The 21,672-nt window shown below is 32.0% G+C and overlaps 3 protein-coding genes across 15 annotated transcripts in view; 1 reads left to right on the forward strand and 2 right to left on the reverse strand.

Moving 5' to 3' along the window:
- LOC111683316 overlaps positions 1–6,355 on the reverse strand; it is a 36,445-nt gene extending 30,090 nt beyond the window's left edge. Inside the window, exons 1-2 of one of the 5 annotated variants that reach the window (XM_046952049.1) lie at positions 1,907–2,149; positions 561–899 (exon numbers count right to left, since the gene is read on the reverse strand). In XM_046952049.1, coding sequence (XP_046808005.1) covers positions 561–609 — 49 coding nt within the window. In that variant the 5' untranslated portion in view covers positions 610–899; positions 1,907–2,149. Of the gene's footprint in view, positions 1–560; positions 900–1,643; positions 2,150–6,111 lie in introns of those variants that run through there. The other 4 variants (XM_046952048.1, XM_046952047.1, XM_046952053.1 and 1 more) reach the window with 4 other exon arrangements.
- A 1,386-nt stretch (positions 6,356–7,741) lies between these two features.
- Positions 7,742–9,757, forward strand: LOC111685304 (isovaleryl-CoA dehydrogenase, mitochondrial). Its single transcript, XM_023447559.2, has 3 exons — positions 7,742–8,263; positions 8,348–8,473; positions 8,530–9,757. The coding sequence occupies exons 1-3, from the start codon at positions 8,037–8,039 to the stop codon at positions 9,443–9,445; spliced, it is 1,269 nt and encodes a 422-aa protein (XP_023303327.1). The 5' UTR covers positions 7,742–8,036; the 3' UTR covers positions 9,446–9,757.
- A 1,869-nt stretch (positions 9,758–11,626) lies between these two features.
- LOC111685305 (talin-1) overlaps positions 11,627–21,672 on the reverse strand; it is a 42,452-nt gene continuing 32,406 nt past the window's right edge. For 5 of the 9 annotated variants that reach the window (XM_046952045.1, XM_046952041.1, XM_046952043.1 and 2 more), the window contains exons 12-18: positions 17,045–21,635; positions 16,790–16,980; positions 14,811–14,927; positions 14,226–14,741; positions 13,067–13,741; positions 11,971–12,578; positions 11,627–11,903 (exon numbers count right to left, since the gene is read on the reverse strand). In XM_046952045.1, the coding sequence (XP_046808001.1) occupies positions 11,672–11,903; positions 11,971–12,578; positions 13,067–13,741; positions 14,226–14,741; positions 14,811–14,927; positions 16,790–16,980; positions 17,045–21,635 (6,930 nt within the window). In that variant the 3' untranslated portion in view covers positions 11,627–11,671. Of the gene's footprint in view, positions 11,904–11,970; positions 12,579–13,066; positions 13,742–14,225; positions 14,742–14,810; positions 14,928–15,135; positions 15,822–16,789; positions 16,981–17,044; positions 21,636–21,672 lie in introns of those variants that run through there. The other 4 variants (XM_023447561.2, XM_046952046.1, XM_023447562.2 and 1 more) reach the window with 4 other exon arrangements.

A 21,672-nucleotide genomic window follows, 5' to 3' on the forward strand; every position in this document is an offset into this window, starting at 1 on the left:
GATAGATAGATAGATAGATAGATAGATAGATAGATAGATAGATAGATAGATAGATAGATAGATAGATAGATAGATAGATAGATAGATAGATAGATTGATTGATAGATTTGTATACGAAAGAAAAACAACAAAATGTAAAATAATTTAAAAACTATTTATAAAAATTGCACATATTTGCAAGACCTTTTCTATCTTAAATAATTTTTATTCTCATATCTCATAGTTATGAATGAAATCATTAACTAAAATTATTGTTATTTTTGCACTAACGGAATAAATAAATATTATTACTTAATGCGGTAATTTTTTGCCATTTCAATGAGTTGTTGTTTTTGTATATGTATAATTGTTATGAACGTTAACGGGGAGAAAATGAAACGTAATCAATCTATACAACTCTACTGAGATAAGATAAAATTCTTTAAAAATCAGCACGTAGACCTCTTTTAGTTCAAAACAATTGTTTTAGAAAATATCAATCAAAAAGGTACGAAGTATAATTAGCAAGCTAAAGTTAAAACAATTTGATAAATAGAACTTTCTCTTTTCAAAAATATTACCTTCAGGTTTTGTTTCCTTGGTTTCTTTACTAGTGGTAGCCTCCTCCATTTTGTTGCAGTTTTTCACTTTTTTTTTAATAAGGAGCCGTTGTATTTAAAATTTTCGTTGCTGTTTTTTTCTTAATTTTCTTTATATTTTGTTTTCGTTTTTCAAAATTTGTGTGTGTGTGTGTGTTTTTACAGACACACAACAGCACCCGCATAAAATTTTATTAGAAAAATTAAGAAAATGAAAAATAATTCGTTACTTTTACGTCAATCATGTATGTGATTTTTTGTGATTTTTATTTTTTGTTTTTTATTATTTTTGCACACATGCAAACACCATCCATTCACCATCTATAAAATAATTTTGATGACAATTTTCTTTTTATTTTATACACAATTTAAATATATATATTTTTTTATTTTTTTTTTCCTTTAGTATTTTGAAAAATTTGTTGGTGTTTATGTATGTAAATTTTTTTAAATTTATTTCACTTTTGCGTATTTTATTTTTTTATTTTCAAATTTATTTTCCGTTTCTTCCGTTAAATTTGTTTCTTTTGAAATTTGTGTATATTTTATATATATTTATTTTTTTCTCTTTTAGTTATTTTTAACCAGATGATTTAATTTCATTATATATTTTCAATATTTTTTTATATATTTATTCATATACATGTAGATTTTTATGTATTTATTTTGTCCAACAAAATAAATGTTTAAATAGGAAATTTTGTATTTAGCAAAAATAATAAGAAGCCACAAAAAAATATTGAAAAATATTAATTTTAATATTTATTACTATTGGTTATTATTCTATGTATGTAATCTATGATTATTTAACTAATGTGTTGTTATTCTAACGATGGTTAAAATGCTTTTACTAAATTTTTAACAATTGAAGCTTTTTGTTTGCCGTTTTTATCACGTTTGAAAATAATAAAAAAAAAATTCTCATAACTATTTTTTTCCATACACAAACACACAACCACTCAGACACCCAGACACTAGAAAAATAACACATTTAAAGTATTTAAGTATTTAAATATATATTTTTTTAATAAATTATATTGCATGTATTTGTTTTTAAAAACTCACACATACTCAAACAATAGTTTACACACTGGGTTTTTTAAATAAAATTCGTTATAAAGTCGTTGTTTAAAATCTCAAGTCGTTGGGAAAAAAGGTGTTTAAATGTTTTCTTTTTTTATAATTTGCAGCGATTTTTTTTGTATTGAATTAGAATTTTTTATTGTACCGGTACAAATTGCTTAAACACCTTTTCCTCTCAATGTTTCTTACACTATTATTCGCACTAATTTTGAATTTTAAAATAAAAATTTAATTATTATTATTACTACACTCTCAACATCATATTCACTATAACAAAAGTATGATGATGTATTTTTATTTCCGAACTGTCCCTGACTAGCAATTTTTGACAAAATCCATCGGTTTTTGTTTTTTGGCTAATCGGAATTGTCGCTCTATCGAGTTCTACCTTCTGAATGACTAACCAAGTATTTTCGAAAGTGTGTTCCACGGTAGAAATGGTTTTCTTCTGAAAATTTAATTTGCTCCGCCACACGTCGTTCGTTTCTAGTTCACTTCGGCTCACTTTTTTTTTTTTTTGTTATTGCCGGCCTCTAAGACATACATACGTATACACACAGTGACATACACTTTTAAAGACCCCTAATTTTGTATTGATGTACCATCCATCCATTTATCGCACACTAAATAATAACTTGTGCGTCCGCGAATTGCTTATGTTTGCCTGCCATGGTTGGCACTTCAACTGTATGCTAATCAATTTAATACAAATAATACTCATTCGTACATTTGCAGTTTATTCAATTTTCTTTAAATTCTTTACTTTTCCAATTTTGATTTTTTTTATTCGAATGTCTTGTCAAGTATAGAAAATTCTCATGTTTTTTTTTTGGAATATACTAATTTAATGTTGTTGCTATCGCTTGTTTTTTTTTTCTATTGACAATTATTGTTGTAATTGGCAGAGCATTGTTTCAGATGCTGTTGCTATTGCTGTTGCAATTGTAAGCAATTTATTCAGATTTACTGTTACTTGAGTACCCATTCCACTTTAATTTGTGTTTGTTGTTGCTGTTGTTGTTTTATAAATAAAACGTACTTATTGTACAGTTAATAAACTGCGACACTTGACAACTCTATAGCGTCATATATGTAAATAAGTACAGTGGGTAAATAAGAGAAAATATAATAAAATATTGTTTTTTTTTAGAAAAAAATCACCGTCAAGAGATTTTTATATTGTCCTTCTTAATACAAAAAAAATATTTAGTCCTCAAATTCTTATTTTTATGTCATTAGAAATCGAAATTATACTGTAAAGTATGTTAGAAATCAGACTTTACTATTAATAACTGGATAATAACTGTCTTAAAACAGGTATGAATGTCGGGCATGTCCGACCATATAATAACCTACACCTCATATGGGGGTAGGGTTAATTATAAGCCTGTCCTTATAAATTTTGTTAGAGGAATTTATGTATTTTTTTAAAGTTATTTAAAATTTATTCTTGTATTAGTGCTTATCAGTGAATTTTGACCGTAAAGTAATTTTCGAGAGTTTGTCGGGGGGCTAGGATCAAATGAGGCCCAATCATTATAAAAATCGGAAGTGTCATTTCAACTTCTTTAAAATTAAGTTTTACAGTTTTTTGTTGACATAATAGAATTTTTAACAAAATTATGAGCCCAACAGCTTTATTCGGGGATAAGGCTGTATAGGGGCTAGGCGAAATAATGAACCTATTCCAATACTTTTCAGTAGCTTTTTCATCAAATTATCTTGAAAATTGCGATCTGCAGCTTTAAATCGACTCAGAAAGTGATTCTGAGCCGATTTGTATATTAATTATACTTAATCATTTACTATTTCAAATTCTATAGAATATAGCTAATAATTAACGCAAATCCCCATTAAACTTCTAAGACTTAATATTTTATATTGTTTTGAAATATATACATATATTCCCTATCCATTGATATATAATATGTATATTTCATATTTAGCAGGTAGATATTCTACAACTAAATACTTTCCTGTTTCTAACCTTTCTATTTGTTAAAAAATACAAAGAAAATATTTCAAAACTTAATGGTTTTCATATAAATTTAAAAAAAGTTCGTGCCTAAGATTCCGAAAAAGGTTGAACATTCCACTAAGTATTTGCAAATCTTACCTTTTGCCAACGGTGCGTATGAGCAACATGACCTAAATATCAATTACATAATAACGGCTGTATTTATAAAAACTTATTTTAGGTTTATTAAACAATTTTAGGCAAAATTCAGGAAAATCGTATTTATAAACGTGAAATAGCTTAAAACACCTTCAATAAACCATTGACAATTAGAAGAATTTTATTGTAGGCTCAACCCTTCTTTAAGCCAACAATAAGTTGATTTTTAACAATTTTTTTCTCAGATAAAGATTTTTCCGGTAATTTTAGGTTGATTGCGAAAACTAATTATGGTTTCTTTTAAAATAAAATCTAAAAATTCTAATTTTAACGTTTACAAATTTGTAAATAAAATCCCAGAAAATTTTTAAACGATTATATTTTGAGGAAAAAACTCAAATCTAGGCATTATTGGATTAATGTATGAATATTTGACAATATTCCAATTGTCCAGCACTATTTTTAGGCAATTTGGAAGTGCCCGTCTGTCAACCAAATGATGGACAAAATCATTTGATTTGGCTTTTTCAAAGTTTGTTGGTTAAATATAATGCCATAAAGTAATTAACCATGTAAATTATATTGATTAGTGTTATACTAATGCAAAATATATTCGCCGGCATTAAAATTAGTCAAATATCAAAGAAATTTATCAATATTTGCAAAAATTTATCAAAAATTACAAGGAAAATAAGTAAAAATAAGAAAATGTGTCATAGTGATGTATATTTTGTCGCAAAATATCCGTTATTCGGATACTTTTAATAATAATTAGAAATTATATGTTATATTTATACATCTGAACTAAATAGACATTTATTAAAGCCATATATATATATATTTATTTTTCTTAAAAGTTTGTTTTTATTGTCAAAAATTTATTATAAACAAAAAAATGAAATTAAGAAAACCAAATCAACGAATATTTTATCCTAATTGTACGCAACACTAACACATAAAATGACAGCCATATTGTACAGTGCTGCCAACTTAAACATAAATCAGCACAATAGTTAATATACGTTTATTATTTGTTTATGAATATCACAATTTTATTAATGGTTTTTAAGGCTAAAGTGTGCTTTAACTATTGAGTGCATTGAAAGCAAAATAAGATTTTTTTATAAATACAAGCGTAAGTATACACAAATATAAACGAGCCCTTTTGTCATGGTAGCGTATGAGTAATATATAATAACGCGAGTTATATAACAAGTATACTTAGAAAGAATTATTATTTGAGTAAAACATCTAAGGGAAAATATATTTTCAAAATTAAATTTCACTTTCCCTCAAATATACCCACTGTATTCAGAGTCCATATGCATGTATGTAAATCTGTATTTTTTTTTGGTTTTATGGTGAATGTGTGCAAAAGTTTGCATTTACAATGAAGTAATTTATAAACAATAAAGTAAATTAGAAACATTTTAAGTAAATATGTAATTCTTTAAGGGTACATAAACATGTACAGAACGTAAATAAATAGTACACACAATTAATGAAAATGTAACATTAAAAGATATTTTTATCAATTACATATGGACAGTACACATACATACATTTGTATATGTATGTATGTATGTACATAAGCAAGAAAAACAAAAAATTCTTGCCAAAAATACAATTTGAAAAACGTCTACGAACTCATTCAACTTATTGACATTTTATTTTGTATTTAATTAAAATTAGATTTCAGTTTAAATTTTTTTAAAACAAAAACTAACAAAATCTTTATACAAATTAAGGCAAATAAGAAAAAGAAAAACAATGTTTAAATGCCTAAAAATATGCAAAGTTCATAATAAATATATCGATTTATAACTTAATTTAGGTTTTGATTTATGTTTCTTATGTTTGCTTTAGCTATTATTGTTTGTTCAAAAAATAATAATAATAAAAAGGGAAAATGTTAACACCTTTTGTAATTAAAGACATTGTTCACCTGTGTACTTAGTATACGTGGCCGTGGTGTATGTCTCGTGAAACCTCGAAAAGCGTGTTGTTTTCTTTCTTAGCTAGACGTTTGAAATCACATATCGATTTATTAATTACTTATGAGGTCATCGATATTAAGAAAGAAAATAATGAAAACTGCCTTTAAGGAAATAAAACTTATAATCAAAAAAAAAACGAATAAAGTCTTTAAATTAAAACTAGACAACATTGAAAAACATGTGCTGGATTTCTTGGTTTTTGAACAACAAGGACACTAGTCACATGGTCTTTTTCAACACAAAAACATATACATATCATTAGATGACATAAATACAAACATACATTGACATACACATAAAAAATACAAAGATTATTCAAGGGATTATATTATTATACCCGCCTTTTCCATTCTACTCACTCCTTAATTTTTTATAAAAATTTTGGTTTACTGCAAAAAAAAGTTTTTTCACTATTTATTTGTTACAAATTCCGTTTCCTGTTTAATTTAATGATGTCAACACTTTTACACAAATTACTTTTATTTTTTTTTTATTATTATTTATTTCCTTGTTGTTCTTTTTGATGATTATAATTATTTTGACATCATGTCACTGTAAAAGCCTAAAACTATTTAAATTGGGTTTCACTTTATATTTACCCGGCGTATGATGTTAATGTTGCTTTTGATTATAATGGGTTTTTCTTTTCGTCGTAAACCACCGGTAAAATTCTACTTACAACACACTGTAGAGTCATGCGCATTTGGTATTATTGTTGATTTTTCATTGTAAGTGCAATGAAAAAAAAATTAAAAAAAGACTAATTTAAAGTGCATCTTTTTTATCAGTCTTTTATCATGATTATTGCCATCATCATGATTGGCATTGTCTCTCTATACATGCTTATTTTTTAAATGGTTTATTCACCCATTCTGAGGGTGTTTCTCTTGTTTTCTATTTTTTTCCTATTTTATCCTCTTACAAGATTACAAAACGTTGTTATTCATTGTTGTTTTAGCAAATATTTACATTTTGCATTTTTATGTTGCACACAACATTGTCTGAATAGATTTTTATGTTGGCATTTTTGAATCACTTTTTAAAACAAGTTGTTTCTTTTTAGCCGATTCACAGCATGTACTCTTTCATGTTGGTTTGAATGTTCAAGTTCATTATCATATGCGGCAGTTGTTAGGACTTGCTGCCGCAAATTTAATGTTGTAAAAAGTTCAACTGCCAAAATGCAAAGAAACTACTTTTTTCTTGATGAACGATGTCTGTTACTTGTGAATAAGTAACGACCCAGTAATATGTTGGACCTAAATCTAACTATCTATCTATCTATCTATCTATCCATCTATCTATTTATCTATCTATTTATTTATCTATCTATCTATCTATCTATCTATCTATCTATCTATCTATCTATCTATCTATCTATCTATCTATCTATCTATTTATTTATCTATCTATCTACCTATCTATCTATCTATCTATCTATCTATCTATCTATCTATCTATCTATTTATCTATCTATCTATCTATCTATCTATCTATCTATCTATCTATTTATCTGTCTATTTAGCTATCTATTTATTTATCTATCTGTCTATCTATTTATATATCTATCTATCTATCTATCTATCTATCTATCTATCTATCTATCTATCTATCTATCTATCTATCTATATATCTATCTATCTATCTATCTATCTATCTATCTATCTATCTATCTATCTATGTATCTATTTATCTATCTGTCTGTCTATATATCTTTTTATATATATTATGACCATTTTAAACTAATTTTTTCCTTTAAATGTATCTGAACATTAATTTCAAAAAATTATCAATTTAGGTACGTTAAAAACGTTAAAATACTGTTATGTGTGTAGCTGTTGTAAAATATTCATTCAAATTATGGACTTTGACCACCTGTTGAAAATGTGCTTCTATATCTTTTACATATACTGTATGTTAGTGCTTACTAAACACATCTAACTAAACAACAGAGCAGCCATATTGTTGACAAAATTAAGATCATTATTAAATATTTATTTGTATTTATATAAATAAATTTGTTTGGTAATAATGTTCAATGAAAGAGTTAAGCAAATTAATTGCTTAATTTTATTATTAACATTAAACTTTTTTTAAGGGAAATACAAAGATACGAATTATTTTTTTTAAACTATATGGCAACACCAATATGTTAATGATCAAGTGTTAGATAATCTTATTTTTATTTTCCCTGGTAGTGGGAGCAGGAGTAGAAACATTCATTTATTATAAATTAAGTTAAAGTAAAGAAAAAAAGTAAACATGTCTTTACGTTTGGCCGCTAAGTCCTTGGGTAACCATTTGACCCGTAAGTTAATTGTTGCTCCTCAAAGTGCTGCAGCCTCAAGATGCATGTCCCACTATCCCATTAATGATCAGATTTTTGGTTTGGATGAGGAAAAGCAAAAATTAAGAGAAACTGCCTTTAACTTTTTCCAAAAAGAATTGGCTCCCTTCGCCAAGGATATTGATAAGAATGACAATTTTCCGTAAGTTTTAGTTTGAAAGTAGATTTATTAATTACAGAATAGTAAACATGTGAAAAAAATGTGTTTTTTTTTTAATTTTCATAGAGAAATGCGCAATTTTTGGAAGAAAATGGGCGATTTGGGTTTCTTAGGTATTACAGCCGAACCTGATTTCGGTGGTACTGGTGGTACTTACTTGGATCATTGCATTATTATGGAAGAAATTTCAAGGTAAAGAAAAAGTTTTTTTTTCTTTATAAAGAATAATTACAATATTATTTTAACAGAGCTGCTGGCGGCATTGCCTTGTCCTATGGTGCCCATTCCAATTTATGCATTAACCAATTGACTAAGAATGCTACTCCCGAACAGAAAGAACAGTATTTGCCTAAATTGTGCAGTGGTGAGCATATTGGAGGTTTGGCCATGTCTGAACCTGGTGCCGGTTCCGATGTTGTTTCCATGAAACTGAAAGCCGAAAAGAAGGGTGACTACTATGTCTTAAATGGTACCAAATTCTGGATCACTAACGGCTCTGTGGCTGATACTTTGATTGTGTATGCCAAAACTGGTACTAGTCCCGCCGATGGCCATGGTATTACAGCTTTCATTATTGATACCGCCTCTGAGGGATTCAGTGTGGCTCAAAAACTCGATAAATTGGGTATGCGTGGCAGTCCCACTTGTGAACTTGTGTTCCAAGACTTGAAGGTACCAGAAAAGAATATTTTGGGTAAATTGAATAAAGGCGTGTATGTGTTGATGTCTGGTTTAGACTTTGAACGTCTGGTATTGGCTGCCGGTCCAGTTGGTTTAATGCAAGCTGCCATTGATACCTCATTCGAATATGCCCATCAACGTAAACAAAAAAAGGTTATTGCTGAATTCCAACTTATGCAAGGAAAAATGGCCGATATGTACACAACCTTGAGCGCTTGCCGTTCTTATTTGTACAGCGTGGCTCGTGCCTGTGATGCTGGACACAATAGCTCCAAGGATTGCGCCGGTGTTATTTTATATTGTGCCGAAAAAGCCACACAAATTGCTTTGGAAGCTATACAAATTTTGGGCGGCAATGGTTATATCAATGAATATCCCACTGGTCGTATTATGCGCGATGCTAAACTCTATGAAATCGGTGCTGGTACCTCAGAAATTAGACGTTGGCTTATTGGTCGTCAATTGAATTTGGAATACAAGTAGATTATAACGATCCTGTTAAATAACTAGATTGTTTTTACAAAGTTTATTATTGCATTTATATACATATATGTATTTGTATACAGTTTAACTGCATTTTATTTTTATATTGGTGATACTTTACGACATATTGCATTTATTTTCATATATTATTATTTTTTTTTTTTAATATTGGTAATTTTATAATAATAAACAATATACCTCCTACCTATCTATATACATACAAACAATAATCATGTACTTTTAAAGTAACCTAAATAAATATATATTTTTTTAAATAAATCTAGCAAAAAAGAAAATATAACTGTCTTTGTACTTTAATATTTAGCTGTATTAAGTAACGGAGGTTCTCTCTAGTATTTTGTGGTCAGATAATAAAATTGATTGCATAACTTCCAAAAAATAGTCTTTAATCAATGTGACTCATTTAAATATTATACATACATATTCAAATCACATTAGAATTAAATTATATAATTTATACCAATAACTAGCAATATGATTTTGAAAGAAACCTGTTTGTTATAGGAAATGTTCTAATGGTTTTTGGTCAATTGTTGGAATATACAAAACCCGAAACTGTTACTCCGGAGTTAAGCTTTATTAAAATCCATTCATAGACTTAAGTAGTAATTAAACTTGTGAATAACATAGCCTTAGGCTAGTACATAGACTAATATTATTTTGAAAGATAAAAAGCCGAAAACTAAATTAGTACTTTGAATCAAAAGTATGTTTTTGGTCCATGCGTTGTTGAGATTGTTAAATTATTAAATTCAAATTATTACAATCCTGGATCCAAATTAAAGCATTCGTGATTTTTTACTTACTTTTAAAGAAATTTTAACATTTTTTTTAAATTTGTATATAATTTCAAACTTTGGCGAAACACCAAAAAATCAGAAAAATTAGATTTTTCAATCTGTATCTTATTTAATATGAAATAAATTGTCGAAATTAAATTATTTCAATTACACAATTATCGAAAAAATGTATTCCAAAAAAAAACTGAATCGTAAGAAAAAGATGAATCAATTCCATTTCGTTTCCATGCTTTACGATTGTGTGTATTCTGCATTTCGATCGTAATTACGTTTTTGTAAGTTGTTGTTTATGTGGCGGAAAGTCGAATCGAAATGCAGAATACCAATGTTGCCAAACGGAGAAAATTTCGATTCAAATTGAAATGCAAAATAGGGGCTATTATAGCAAATAACAAACTGGACTCTTATATAAACTATAAACAGAAATTATAACAAATAACATAAATTTAAAAAACTGATTTTAGAAAATATAAGTTTTCGAAAAATGGTGTCACTGTAAAAGATTTCAATATAACTTTATAAGAAATTATAAAATGTAACTCTTGAGTTACTTTTACATATATACAGTATGAAAAAACATATTCAATATTACTTACCTAACTATTGGCTATTATAATCTTGCAAATAAGAAATATTAAAGATTTTTTTCCATATTTTTTTTTTGGTTACAAGACATATTTATTATTAATTAATATTATTTATTTATACACAATGAAAAAATAAACATAAAAAATACATACATGTAAGTATATAAAATGTTGGCATACATAAACAAGAAAATCAGATGTATATACATACAGAAAAAAAGACATTAATTCCACCATTTGAAATATAACCTACTAATCATGTCTATATGTATAAAAAAAGAATTAATTCATAATTGGCTTCAGTTAAAATTATACATATAAAATCATTATGTAAAATAAAAATGACATTAAAAGGTTAAAATAAACATGCATGTAGTTAAGACAAAATAAACTAAAATTTAAATAATTATTAATACAAATAGAAAGAAATTTTAAATCGACAATAAAAAATACATTTTAAATGACACAATACAATATTATTTATATTATTTGTTTAGATTTATCATAGTTATGTATATTTAAAGTTTTAGTTTAATTAGTAGAATTATTAGAAAAAGTTAGTAAAATAGTATTTTTATGTTTTTTTTTTAATTATTAGTATTAGTACATTCATATTATTGGCAAAAACATTGGCATTACAATGTATGTTTGAAAAAAAAATAAAATAATAATTATGATTTATATAGAATAATCGTAAACTAATTTGTTATACTTAAAAAGCACTTTTGGCAAACAGTAATTATGTTTTATATCCATAGTTTTTTTTCTTTTTGTTTTTAAAATTTATTTAAAGTTAAACTATTTAATTTCCATCCCTCTTAGTCCATGCGAAAACTATGCGATTCGGTTTTCTTTTCTGTTCTTGTTTCTGAGGTGGTGGTGTATGATTTACGTTCCATAACACGTTGAGTCATTGAGGTTAAACGTTCGGATCCCTGATCAATGAGACTGATTTTACCGGACTCGGTATTAAGACTCATTTGATTGAAGCTGGACTCTAAGGGTTTTACTCCCAACTCACTTGTTTTATCATAATTACGAGTTTCGTATCTGAAATTAAAAATTGTTGTTAGAATTTCATTTGTTATCGGTATACATTCTTTCTTTGAATGCTTACCTTGAGGTATAGCCTTCATAATTTTGACCAGGATATGTATTACTGTTTGTTATTTGCACAACGCCACCCTGTCCAAAGGTTTTGTCGTGTAAATCTTGTACACAGGCTTCTAAATTACGATTGACCTGATGATTGAGGTTCGTGGAGCCGGCTGCTGTATGCTGTTGTTGAGAAGTGACAGTGGATTTTAGTGATGCAGATTGTTCAAAATTCTGTGAATATTTATTAGTAGGTGTTAGAGGACTACTGGGTTGTGAGAGACGACCACCACCGTTAGTACCACTGGCTGTCACCGGACTGCCGGGATAGGGACGTGGTACGGCATTGGCGGTTAGTTTGGGATTAGATCTAAAGGTATGAGTGGCGGTTTGCATATTAGAAATAGTGGTAGACAAGGGGGGAGGAGGCGGTGGGAAGGCAGTTGTATCATTGTCCAACTGGCTGTGATTCATGGGTGGTGGGGAGACGGCACCTGGATGATGGAAGTGTTGTGGATTTGTGGCATAATTGTAATGGTGTTTCGATTGTTGTTGTTGCTGTTGACTACTCATATAACTTGGTGATGCAGGTGCCTCCATTTGACCATAGAAGCCCGAACGATTAAGTGTCTAAATTTGAAATAGAATTATGAAGTTGTTTTTGTTAGTTCGACATGGTTAATTTGTTAACACAATTTTTGATTAATTTACAAAAAAAACTACACTATGATTTCTTTTTCTCGCCCGTTGTAGGTATTGCAGTTGTTGTAAAAAGGGAGGGAGACATTTAACATATAGAATTATACAAATATTTCAACTTCCTTAAGGAAAGTCAAATTGTTAAGGTTATCAAATATGAATTAGCTATTGTTTTAAGTAGTTGGTTATTAAAAGTTCTACAAAACCTACTAAAACCCTGTATTAGTTTTTCTAAACCAATCGTTTGTATTAAGGATTATTTGAAATAGAAAAATATGTGAAACCTGTCTTTTGGAAGATAAATTTTGTTTGGAATACTTTAAGTCTGTGTGTATAGAAAAACTTCTTAAAACATAAATACTTGTACAAATAGTTTAAACATTATTTAAGATATTAATATATAAAAAATATAATCATACATTGTTGTGACTCTTATTAAGAGTTCCATAAGCAGATTGAGCATATTCCGAATCACTTTCATCAGTGGTGAGACCTTGAACATTCTTTTGACGCACTTTACGAATGAGTACGAGTTTTTGGCGGGCTTCCTCAAGTTGTTTCTCCATACGCAAAACATCCGAACGAGCATTGATTTCTTGAGCCATGCCATCAACCATGGAGGTGTTAATTTTCAAAGTACGCTCCTCTTCAACTTCCAGACCCTGTTGAGCAGCTCTAACCAAATTATCGGTGGATTTGATGACAGCATTACCAGCTGCTTGTAAACGGCGACCTGCCTCAGAGTTGGGATTCGATTTGACCTTACAAGCAATAAGCAATTGGGCAGTGGAAGCAGCTACTTGTTTAGCTGTTGATATTAACATTTCTTCGGTGCCCACGCCTCTGACCAAATTCTGAGCAGCTTCGACTAAACTATGGGTAGCAGCTGCCACTAAACGTGCAGCCGATATTAAACCTTCAGACCATTGGCCATCATCGGAGGAGGTTAAGGGACGCTTAGCTACTTTGCCTTGATCGATAAGTTCTCGTTGGGCAGCATTGGCAGCTCTAACCAAGGCAGACGAGGCAGCCATAATACCTTTAGCAGCTTCTAAAATCATTTCGTCGAACTTCATGTTTTGATCAAGTTCAATCTAAAGGGTAAAGAAAGCAAACAACAAAAGAATATTAATACAAATTGTTTGTATAATTTTATAAGAAAAGTGTTAAACAATTAGAATTGTTAATTGTATGTATGTATAGTTAATATAATTGATGATTTATGTTATTGTTAGTTGTTTTATAGATTAATCACAGTAATAATATGTTTGATTCCTGGGTGAAAGTACAATTATAACAACCAAGAATATCAAACATATCTTACTGGAACTATCAATCGGATTTTTAAGGTTAAGACGACAGCTGGAGTAACAAAGAAGCACATTCACAAACACCATATCTTTTTTTTAAATACAATACATATGTATAAGGATTAAACGCATTAGAATGAAGATTAATATTTACATGATTTCGAGTTTTATTATTAATGATTTACAAGTTTTTGATTTATTTTATTTTTTGCACCAAGCACCACAGTTAAGTTAATATTAAAATAAAATGAAATGTAAACAAACTCACCTTAACATCATCATTACGTCTAGGACGTAGGGAAGCCAATTTTTTAGCAGCCGCATCGATGGAAGCAGCAGCACCTAATAATTCATTTTCTGCTATTACTGTAGGATCTTCAGGATCAATCCAATCGGATCCCTTTAGCAGACGTGCCATAGCTACCATATCTGTTACACATTTTGCTACACGTCTTGACAAATGCATACGATCATCAGCCGAACAGTTGTGTAAAATGCCATTGAGTAGTTCACGATAGGATTCACCTACCGCAGCACCAGCCTCCAAAGTACGTTGTCTTAAATCATCGGTTTCTGCACAATTCCATGCCACCGAACGACAGACCAATAACATTTCCGATATCGAACGTCTACCCAAATTGGCAGCTGTCATAATGTCTTCTTGCAAATTGGAAGCACCAGCAGCAACAGCTTTAGCTGTGGCCAAAGTAACACTCTTTGTGACACGTATCAAATCCTCAGGACCAACTTGAGCACTGCCGGCTGGTGGTGGTGAGTGCATAGCCTTTAAAATTAATTAAAGTGAAAAGTTATTTGGTGTTTTTTTTTTAACAAAAGAACTTGTTTTACTTACTCTAATTTCTTGTGAAATGGCTTCAACAGTGGATTCCATAGCCCTTGTACCACGTGTATGTTCATCCTCCACAGCTTTGACAGTTTTCAATAGTGACGAAACATTCAAAACCATTACCTAATTTGTGCGTTTTTTGCAAAAAATGTTCATTTTATTGTTTGTGATTTGTTTTCTATTAAAATATTTGAGCTAAAGACAAATATTATCTAACTACTTGAGTGTAACGTCGTTATATATATTTGGGTATGTAACTATGGCCGCTTTTACATACGTATTTAACGTGGTTTAAAGACTTCAAAAAAACCAATAAAAAATGAGTACATAATTTTGTTTTCAAATCGTTTCATTTTTATTATTTATTTCAAGTGACAAAGATTAACAGATGCTGTAGTTTTTATTACAAAAAACGACTAGATTATCCGAGTGTTGCACTTTTGACCCAAAAAAAACTATAAATTTAATATGGCTTTTCTTTTACAATATGTCACTTTAGAGGTCAATGATTGAAAAATTATGTTATTTAAATTTCAACATAAATAACAATATTTAATATATATCAATGTTTAGTTATCTAAAATATTATGTTAGGACTCCGAAGTTTTGTTAGAAAAACAGTTAAATTTTTTCCTATCCACAGCATCTTTAATCATTTGTTTTACAAAAGCTAAATGGTGTACAAAAATTGTAATATGTAATCTATATCTAATTAAGTGTATCGGTTAAGCATTAAACATAGTATTTATGTAATGTAAATGACATTATGAATGTTATGGCAAAACAAACAAAGTGATTCAAAATTTTCGTAAATTTGTTCATATTTTTTTTTTTGAAGACCTAATATTTTTGCGTTCCAAAAATAAATGTTATCAAGATGGCATTTTATGTATATATATTTTTTTTTGTATGGAGGAAACAAATAGACAAAAGACACGCTCAATATCCATAGTTTGATGATTGCTGGCTTATGTGGTTAGTTTCGATAGCGGCAGATTTGCACAATTCTTTAAGCGTCTGTATAACAAACAAATTGAAACAAGAATAATGAAATAAAAAAATAAGAATTTTAAAATCAAAATCAATTTCAGAAGATAAACATGTCAATTCAATTCTTTTTATCATTAAAGAGTGCTAACAAAAACGTTAATAATTTTGAAAAATGCCGAATAATTTTTATAATAGAGGAAATTGTTAAAAAGAAAGAAATCTTCTGTACAGATTTATAATAACAATAGAAGAAGAAAGCAGTAGTAGTAAGAGTAAATAGAAGTAGAATAGTAGTAGTAGTAATAGTAGGTGGTAATAGAAGTAAAACATAAGCAGCAGCACCAGCAGAAATTGCGTAAAAAGATTACAGACAGCCCAAACCTTCAGCCTTCAATGAAATGCTTTATTTATTTATGTATTATTTTTAATTTGTTTAGATACACAGCTGTTAGATATGCCTAAGAAATGTTGTTAAAATTCCAAACTCTTTTTAGAGAGCATCATTTTGAATACCCTTAGGCGAAATTAAAAACAAAACAAACAAAAAAACTTTGTGTTAAAAAAAAATAGTACAGACATTTATGGCAAATTTTGTTGTTGTAGTTGTTTTAATGATTTAATTTTATGCGTGCGCTAGTGATTCTATAATAAATTAGTGTAAATTTAAAAGAAATTTTGTGATATAAAGCCATACTCGCTCGAATTGTAAGAAACATTTACATAAAAAAAGTCTTTAATACCAATACCTTTTTGTCATATATGTATAAAAAATATAAAAAATAAAGAAAACAACTGGTAAATGATTATATTTAAATTAAACAACCAGTGAAAATTGGTGAAAATAAAAATCACGACATTTAAAGCGTTACACTTAAGTAGTTTGTTAAGCTTTTTTAAGTAAAGGGTTTATTCTTACAAAACAATTATTCAGTTCAGTTTTAAACTTAAAACAACCCTTTAATTTAAAGAAACCAAACGGAAGCGGAAATACTTACCCTGGCACTTTCTTTAAGGTCTTGCATAGAGGGATCATTAATGGGTTTGCCGGAAGCCAATTTAGTGGCATTTATTAAGTCGCCCAAAGCAGAGGCTACATCTTTCACAGCATTAATGACCATGACTTGCGAATCTGGTTGGGTAGAACCCAAAGAACAAGCTCCATGTTTAACAGCTTCAGCCAATTGCACTTTTATATCAAATAGACACTAGTTAGACTTTGAAATCAGTTAGTTAAGATTAGTGGCACTTACCTATTGTTGTGACAGCATTTTGTGCAGCATTTGCCAACTGATCTTGTGTACCAGCAGCTCCAGTAACTAAAACTTTAGTGTCTTCTACTAAAGCTTTAGCTGTTTGCAAAATATGCTCACGATGGTCGGCAAAGCTGCTCGAGCTATCCGAATGCAATGTACCAGCAGTGGCAAACATAATTGTTGTGTCTAAATCACCAATAATGCCTGAGATGGTATGGGCGGCATTAATGCAGGCCTGAGTACCACGAGAACCTGCTTGCAGGGCCGCCAAAACTTGGGCAACTTTCTCAGAAACTTCGCGGGCATTGCGAGATATTTCATTTTGATGGGCCGTGTCTCCAACACGTGCACCGCCAGCACTAGTTTGAATCATTGAACTAACAGAACGTCCCAAATCAATAACAGTGTTTCTAATGCGCATGGCTACATCTGGTGAAGTGGTGGTAGTAGATGCTCCTACAGAATCTTGTGTAAGCTGAGTATATTGTTTAGCCATTTCAACTGCCAATTGAGGCATAAGTTGTGGTTCTACTGAGGATTTAGCATTGGTTTCATTTGCCAATCTAGCGATTTCCTTAGCGGTTTGAACCATACGTGTTTGATAGTCCACAAAAGTATCAGAATAGGAAGCGTTTAATAGCGACTGACGTTTGTCAGTTAAACGTGTGATGGCACGGTTAACTTGCTCCATGAGACCGGTTACAATACCGGTTTCGGCATTAATCTTCTCTACAGTTTGGTTAAGTTCTTGTATGGCTTCACGGGTATTTTCGATGGCTTCATCAAGTCTGGGATGAGCATGGAGGGCCTTGGGATTTCCAGCTGATTCCTTAGCAGCCTGGACCAAGTTTTGGGCACTTTCTACAACAGACTTTGTTTGATTTATAAGGCTCATTTGTTGATTGGTGTGAACAATGTGTGTACAGGCTCCAATGCCTCCATTAACCATGGGTACTACATAGCGAGATATTTCTCCCACAGCATGGCCCAATTGTTCGGCATTGTTTTTGCCAGCCAAACGAATTGGTTCTAATTTATCCAAAAGTTCAGCGGCAGAATTTAGTGTTTGACCCGAAAAACCATGTAAGTTGTTGTCGCGACGCTGCGATAAACCTTGAGCATTTACAGCCATGGCGCAGCTATCCAATTCACGCATGCATGTACCCAATGTTTGCAAAACTTGGTCACATTGTGCTTGACCTGGAGCCTTTTCGCGTATGTTGTCGACTAAACGTTTAACTGATTCGGAAACTGGAGTAGAAGCATTCGAAAGCTTTTGCCATACTGGAGGATCGTCGGGGGACAGAGCTAAAGATTTAGCAGCCTTTACCATTTCTATAACACCATCAATTACTCCTCTGCCAGCATTTAAAACAGGTTCCTGGGCCTTTTTACCTTCGGTGGAGATTTTTGCGGGAATTGAAATGAATTCAGGACTGGAGGCATATTGACGTACTGCCTTGACAGCTTCCAATAGAGGTTCTACTAAACGAGCTCTAGAGGGTTGAGCTGGATCATCTTCAATAGCCTTGATTTCTTGTACAAGGTTTGAGGTAGCGGTGGCAACTTGTTTGGCCAATACAATAAATTCATTCTTGGCTACTGGATTATTGGTGTTCATACTAGCCTGACGGCAGATGGAACACAAATAACTAGTATGTTTGGCAATAACAGTAAGAGCCGAAATCTTTTGTTGTTTCGTTGAATGAGGACTGCTGACAACATCACAATGCTGACGAATACCTTGGTAAGCCCAAGTTAATTGAGCTTGATCAATAATACCAGGACGTCCAGCTATGCTGCTAGGATGGGAAACACCAATCAAGTAAGCAGCTTGTGCCGATGATTCAATGAGTCCGTGGATGGAATCAGAAACGTTGTTTACGGATTTGGCAAATTCTGCATGATTAGATTGTTTGGCATTTGTAATCATTTCAGAGAAGGCATAACCCAAGTTACGTGACTTGGCAGTAGCCGATTCAACGCAATCGAAATAACCTTGATCATTAACGGGCTCGTGGGGATAGTCCAAAAGTACTCTTAGAGCTTCAATATTACGTGTTGCATTATCACACTCCTTTTGACCAGGAGCAGATTGAATACTGGCATCGACCAACTTGTTGATACTTTCGGTTACACTGCGAGCAGCGGCATGTAAAAGATTTTTAGAATTGGGTTGACCAGGATCAGCAGCAACGGACTTAGCAGTGGAAAGTAGTGAACAAGATTGTGTGGAAACATTGCGTAGACAATCAATCATTTCAGAGCGAACAACTTCATCAGGATTTTGACCAGCCATTTCCATGGATACCGAGAGTAAATCACGATAATTGGTAGCAAAGTTGCCACTTGATTCTGCCAATTGAGCAGGACTGGCATAAGACTGTACGATTTGTCCACCGGCCGAGCTTAGATTTTCGGACACTTGCTTTAATTCTCCCTGCAAAGTGTTGTAGCTACGATTGGATGGTGGGAATTCGCTCATCGAGAGAATTTCGCTTAATTCGCTGACATTACGTAAGGCCTGATCGACTTCACGCTGTCCAGGAATGCAATCGACTGTTTTCGAAAGTGCTTCGGTGACATCACGTCCAGCTTGAGTCAAAGCGCTTGGATCACCCACATTTTGTAAAGTTTTTTGAGCCTCTTCGATAAGGCGAGCCGAACTCAACACAACATCATCAGCACAATCAATGACTTGGGCATTGTTAGTAGTGGCAGCCACACCATGAACACTCTTCGTGAAATCACCCAAGGCCAGAGCAGTATCTCTGCCAGCAATGCCTGCATACATGCGTTGTCCTTGTAGTACCGAAGATATCATACGGCTCAAAGCAATTCCCACATTCTTAGCAGATTTACGCAATTGTTCAGCTGTATTTTCAACGGTCTCTCCTGGTAAAGGTCTCAAAGCACCTGACTGGGCAGCATTGCGTGTGTCGTCTAAGACATTATGTAAATTGCGTACTGCCTCCAAGGCTGATTCCAATTCTTGGCCACCACAGGCTTCTCTTGCTCTTTGCGCAGCTGAATTGAGTTCAGAAACAGTTTGTCCCAAGTACAAAGCACTCTTGGACAACTGCGAAGCTGCTGGAATATCTGTAACAGTAGGTTGTAAAGCACGGGCTGAACGGGACACCTGGATGGCGGGTTCAATAAACTGTTCAGCAGCCTCAATTAAATTGAATTGAGCATTGTAGTCGTCCGGATGACTACGTGTTGTTTTCACAGCAGTAACCAAACGCGGTATAGTATCTGCAGCTCTTTTGCAGTCCTGTAATAGGGATTCCTTGGTTTGATGATCATCACTATGTTGAACAGCATTTTGAGCGGCACTTATGCACTGAGTGGCAGCCGAAGCAGCCTGTTTCGAACAGTATTCCAAGCGTCTTATTAAATTGCGTTTAATAGCAGGAGTATTGGCAGTGCTGGTAGTAATTTCACGCAATTCTTCAGCAGCTCTACGAAGGGCATTTTGATTTTCAGTATCATGGGGATTGCTAGAACACAAACGTGCAGCTTCAACCAATTTTGCAGTAGCATCAGCCAATTGTTTGGCCGCTGAAAGAAGACGTCTTTGCATATCAGCATCTTGTTGCTGATCAGCTTCTCCTTTAATGCTTTGTATAAGTTGCGCGGTAGCTTGGCCTAATGTCTTTGCATGTCTTACCATCTCTTGAGGATCATTAGAAGAGACTAGAATATCTGTACCAATAATAACATTTTCGACAGGGCTCATTTCTTGGCTACTGCGATTGGCGTATTCGCGTGAACTCAACTTGACATGTTCCAACATGTCACTCAAACTCTTGGACACATCACGAGCTGCTGCCATCAAATCATTCTTTAACTTGGGATCATTAGTGGCTTCATTGCATACCTCACATAAACTGTTGACAGCACGGGCAACATTTCTGGCGGCGCCTTCTAATTGCTCACGACAGGCGGCATTGTGTAAAGTGGGAGCCACGACCTTGGCGCAAGCTACTAACTGGCTTGTAGCCAGAGCACATTGGCTAGCCGCTCCTATGACACGATTACGTGATTCATCATCTTCACAACTGGCAGCAATGGATTTAGCACGCAGTACCAAAGCAGCAGTAGTATTAGCCACAGCCTTGGCCAAGCCCAAGAGCATGTCCTGTAAGTCACGATTTTCTGGTACATCTTCTTCGGCAATGGTGCTAAGCACATAAGTGGTAGCTTCACCCACACGACTAGCAGCATTAATAAGATTTTGTGGTGGTTCTTTGCTTTCTGGTTCGGCTGCTTTCAACAAATCACTGAAGGCAGTGCATAAATTACGAGCAGCTTCCAATAGTTTATCACCATTGGTATCGTCTTCCATTAAAGCCGCTATTAAACGTACTTCCTTTGTAACCTCAGGAATGGTTTGGGCGATTTGAGAAACCGAGGCCGAAATGGCTTCAGTATCTACCTCATCAGGTTGTTGAGTGGCGGTTATGATTTGTGCAGTGGCAGCACTCATGGTAGCCACATGACTAGTAACAGCTTGCTTGGAAGTATCGAGAGTATTTTCTCGCCATTCAATGGAACGTAAATCATTACCAAAATCTTGGATGGGAGCCTGAATGTCAAAGTTTATATAATTTTTATTAAAACAA

Source organism: Lucilia cuprina, chromosome 5, assembly GCF_022045245.1.
Source record: "Lucilia cuprina isolate Lc7/37 chromosome 5, ASM2204524v1, whole genome shotgun sequence".
Classification (NCBI taxonomy): domain Eukaryota; kingdom Metazoa; phylum Arthropoda; class Insecta; order Diptera; family Calliphoridae; genus Lucilia; species Lucilia cuprina.

Excerpts from the sequence above, each read along its gene's own strand:
- LOC111685304 (XM_023447559.2), top strand. The coding sequence starts at position 8,037 with ATGTCTTTACGTTTGGCCGCTAAGTCCTTGGGTAACCATTTGACCCGT. Across the intron at positions 8,264-8,347 it reads GATAAGAATGACAATTTTCC|AGAAATGCGCAATTTTTGGA; the intron begins GTAAGTTTTAGT and ends TAATTTTCATAG. Across the intron at positions 8,474-8,529 it reads ATTATGGAAGAAATTTCAAG|AGCTGCTGGCGGCATTGCCT; the intron begins GTAAAGAAAAAG and ends TTATTTTAACAG.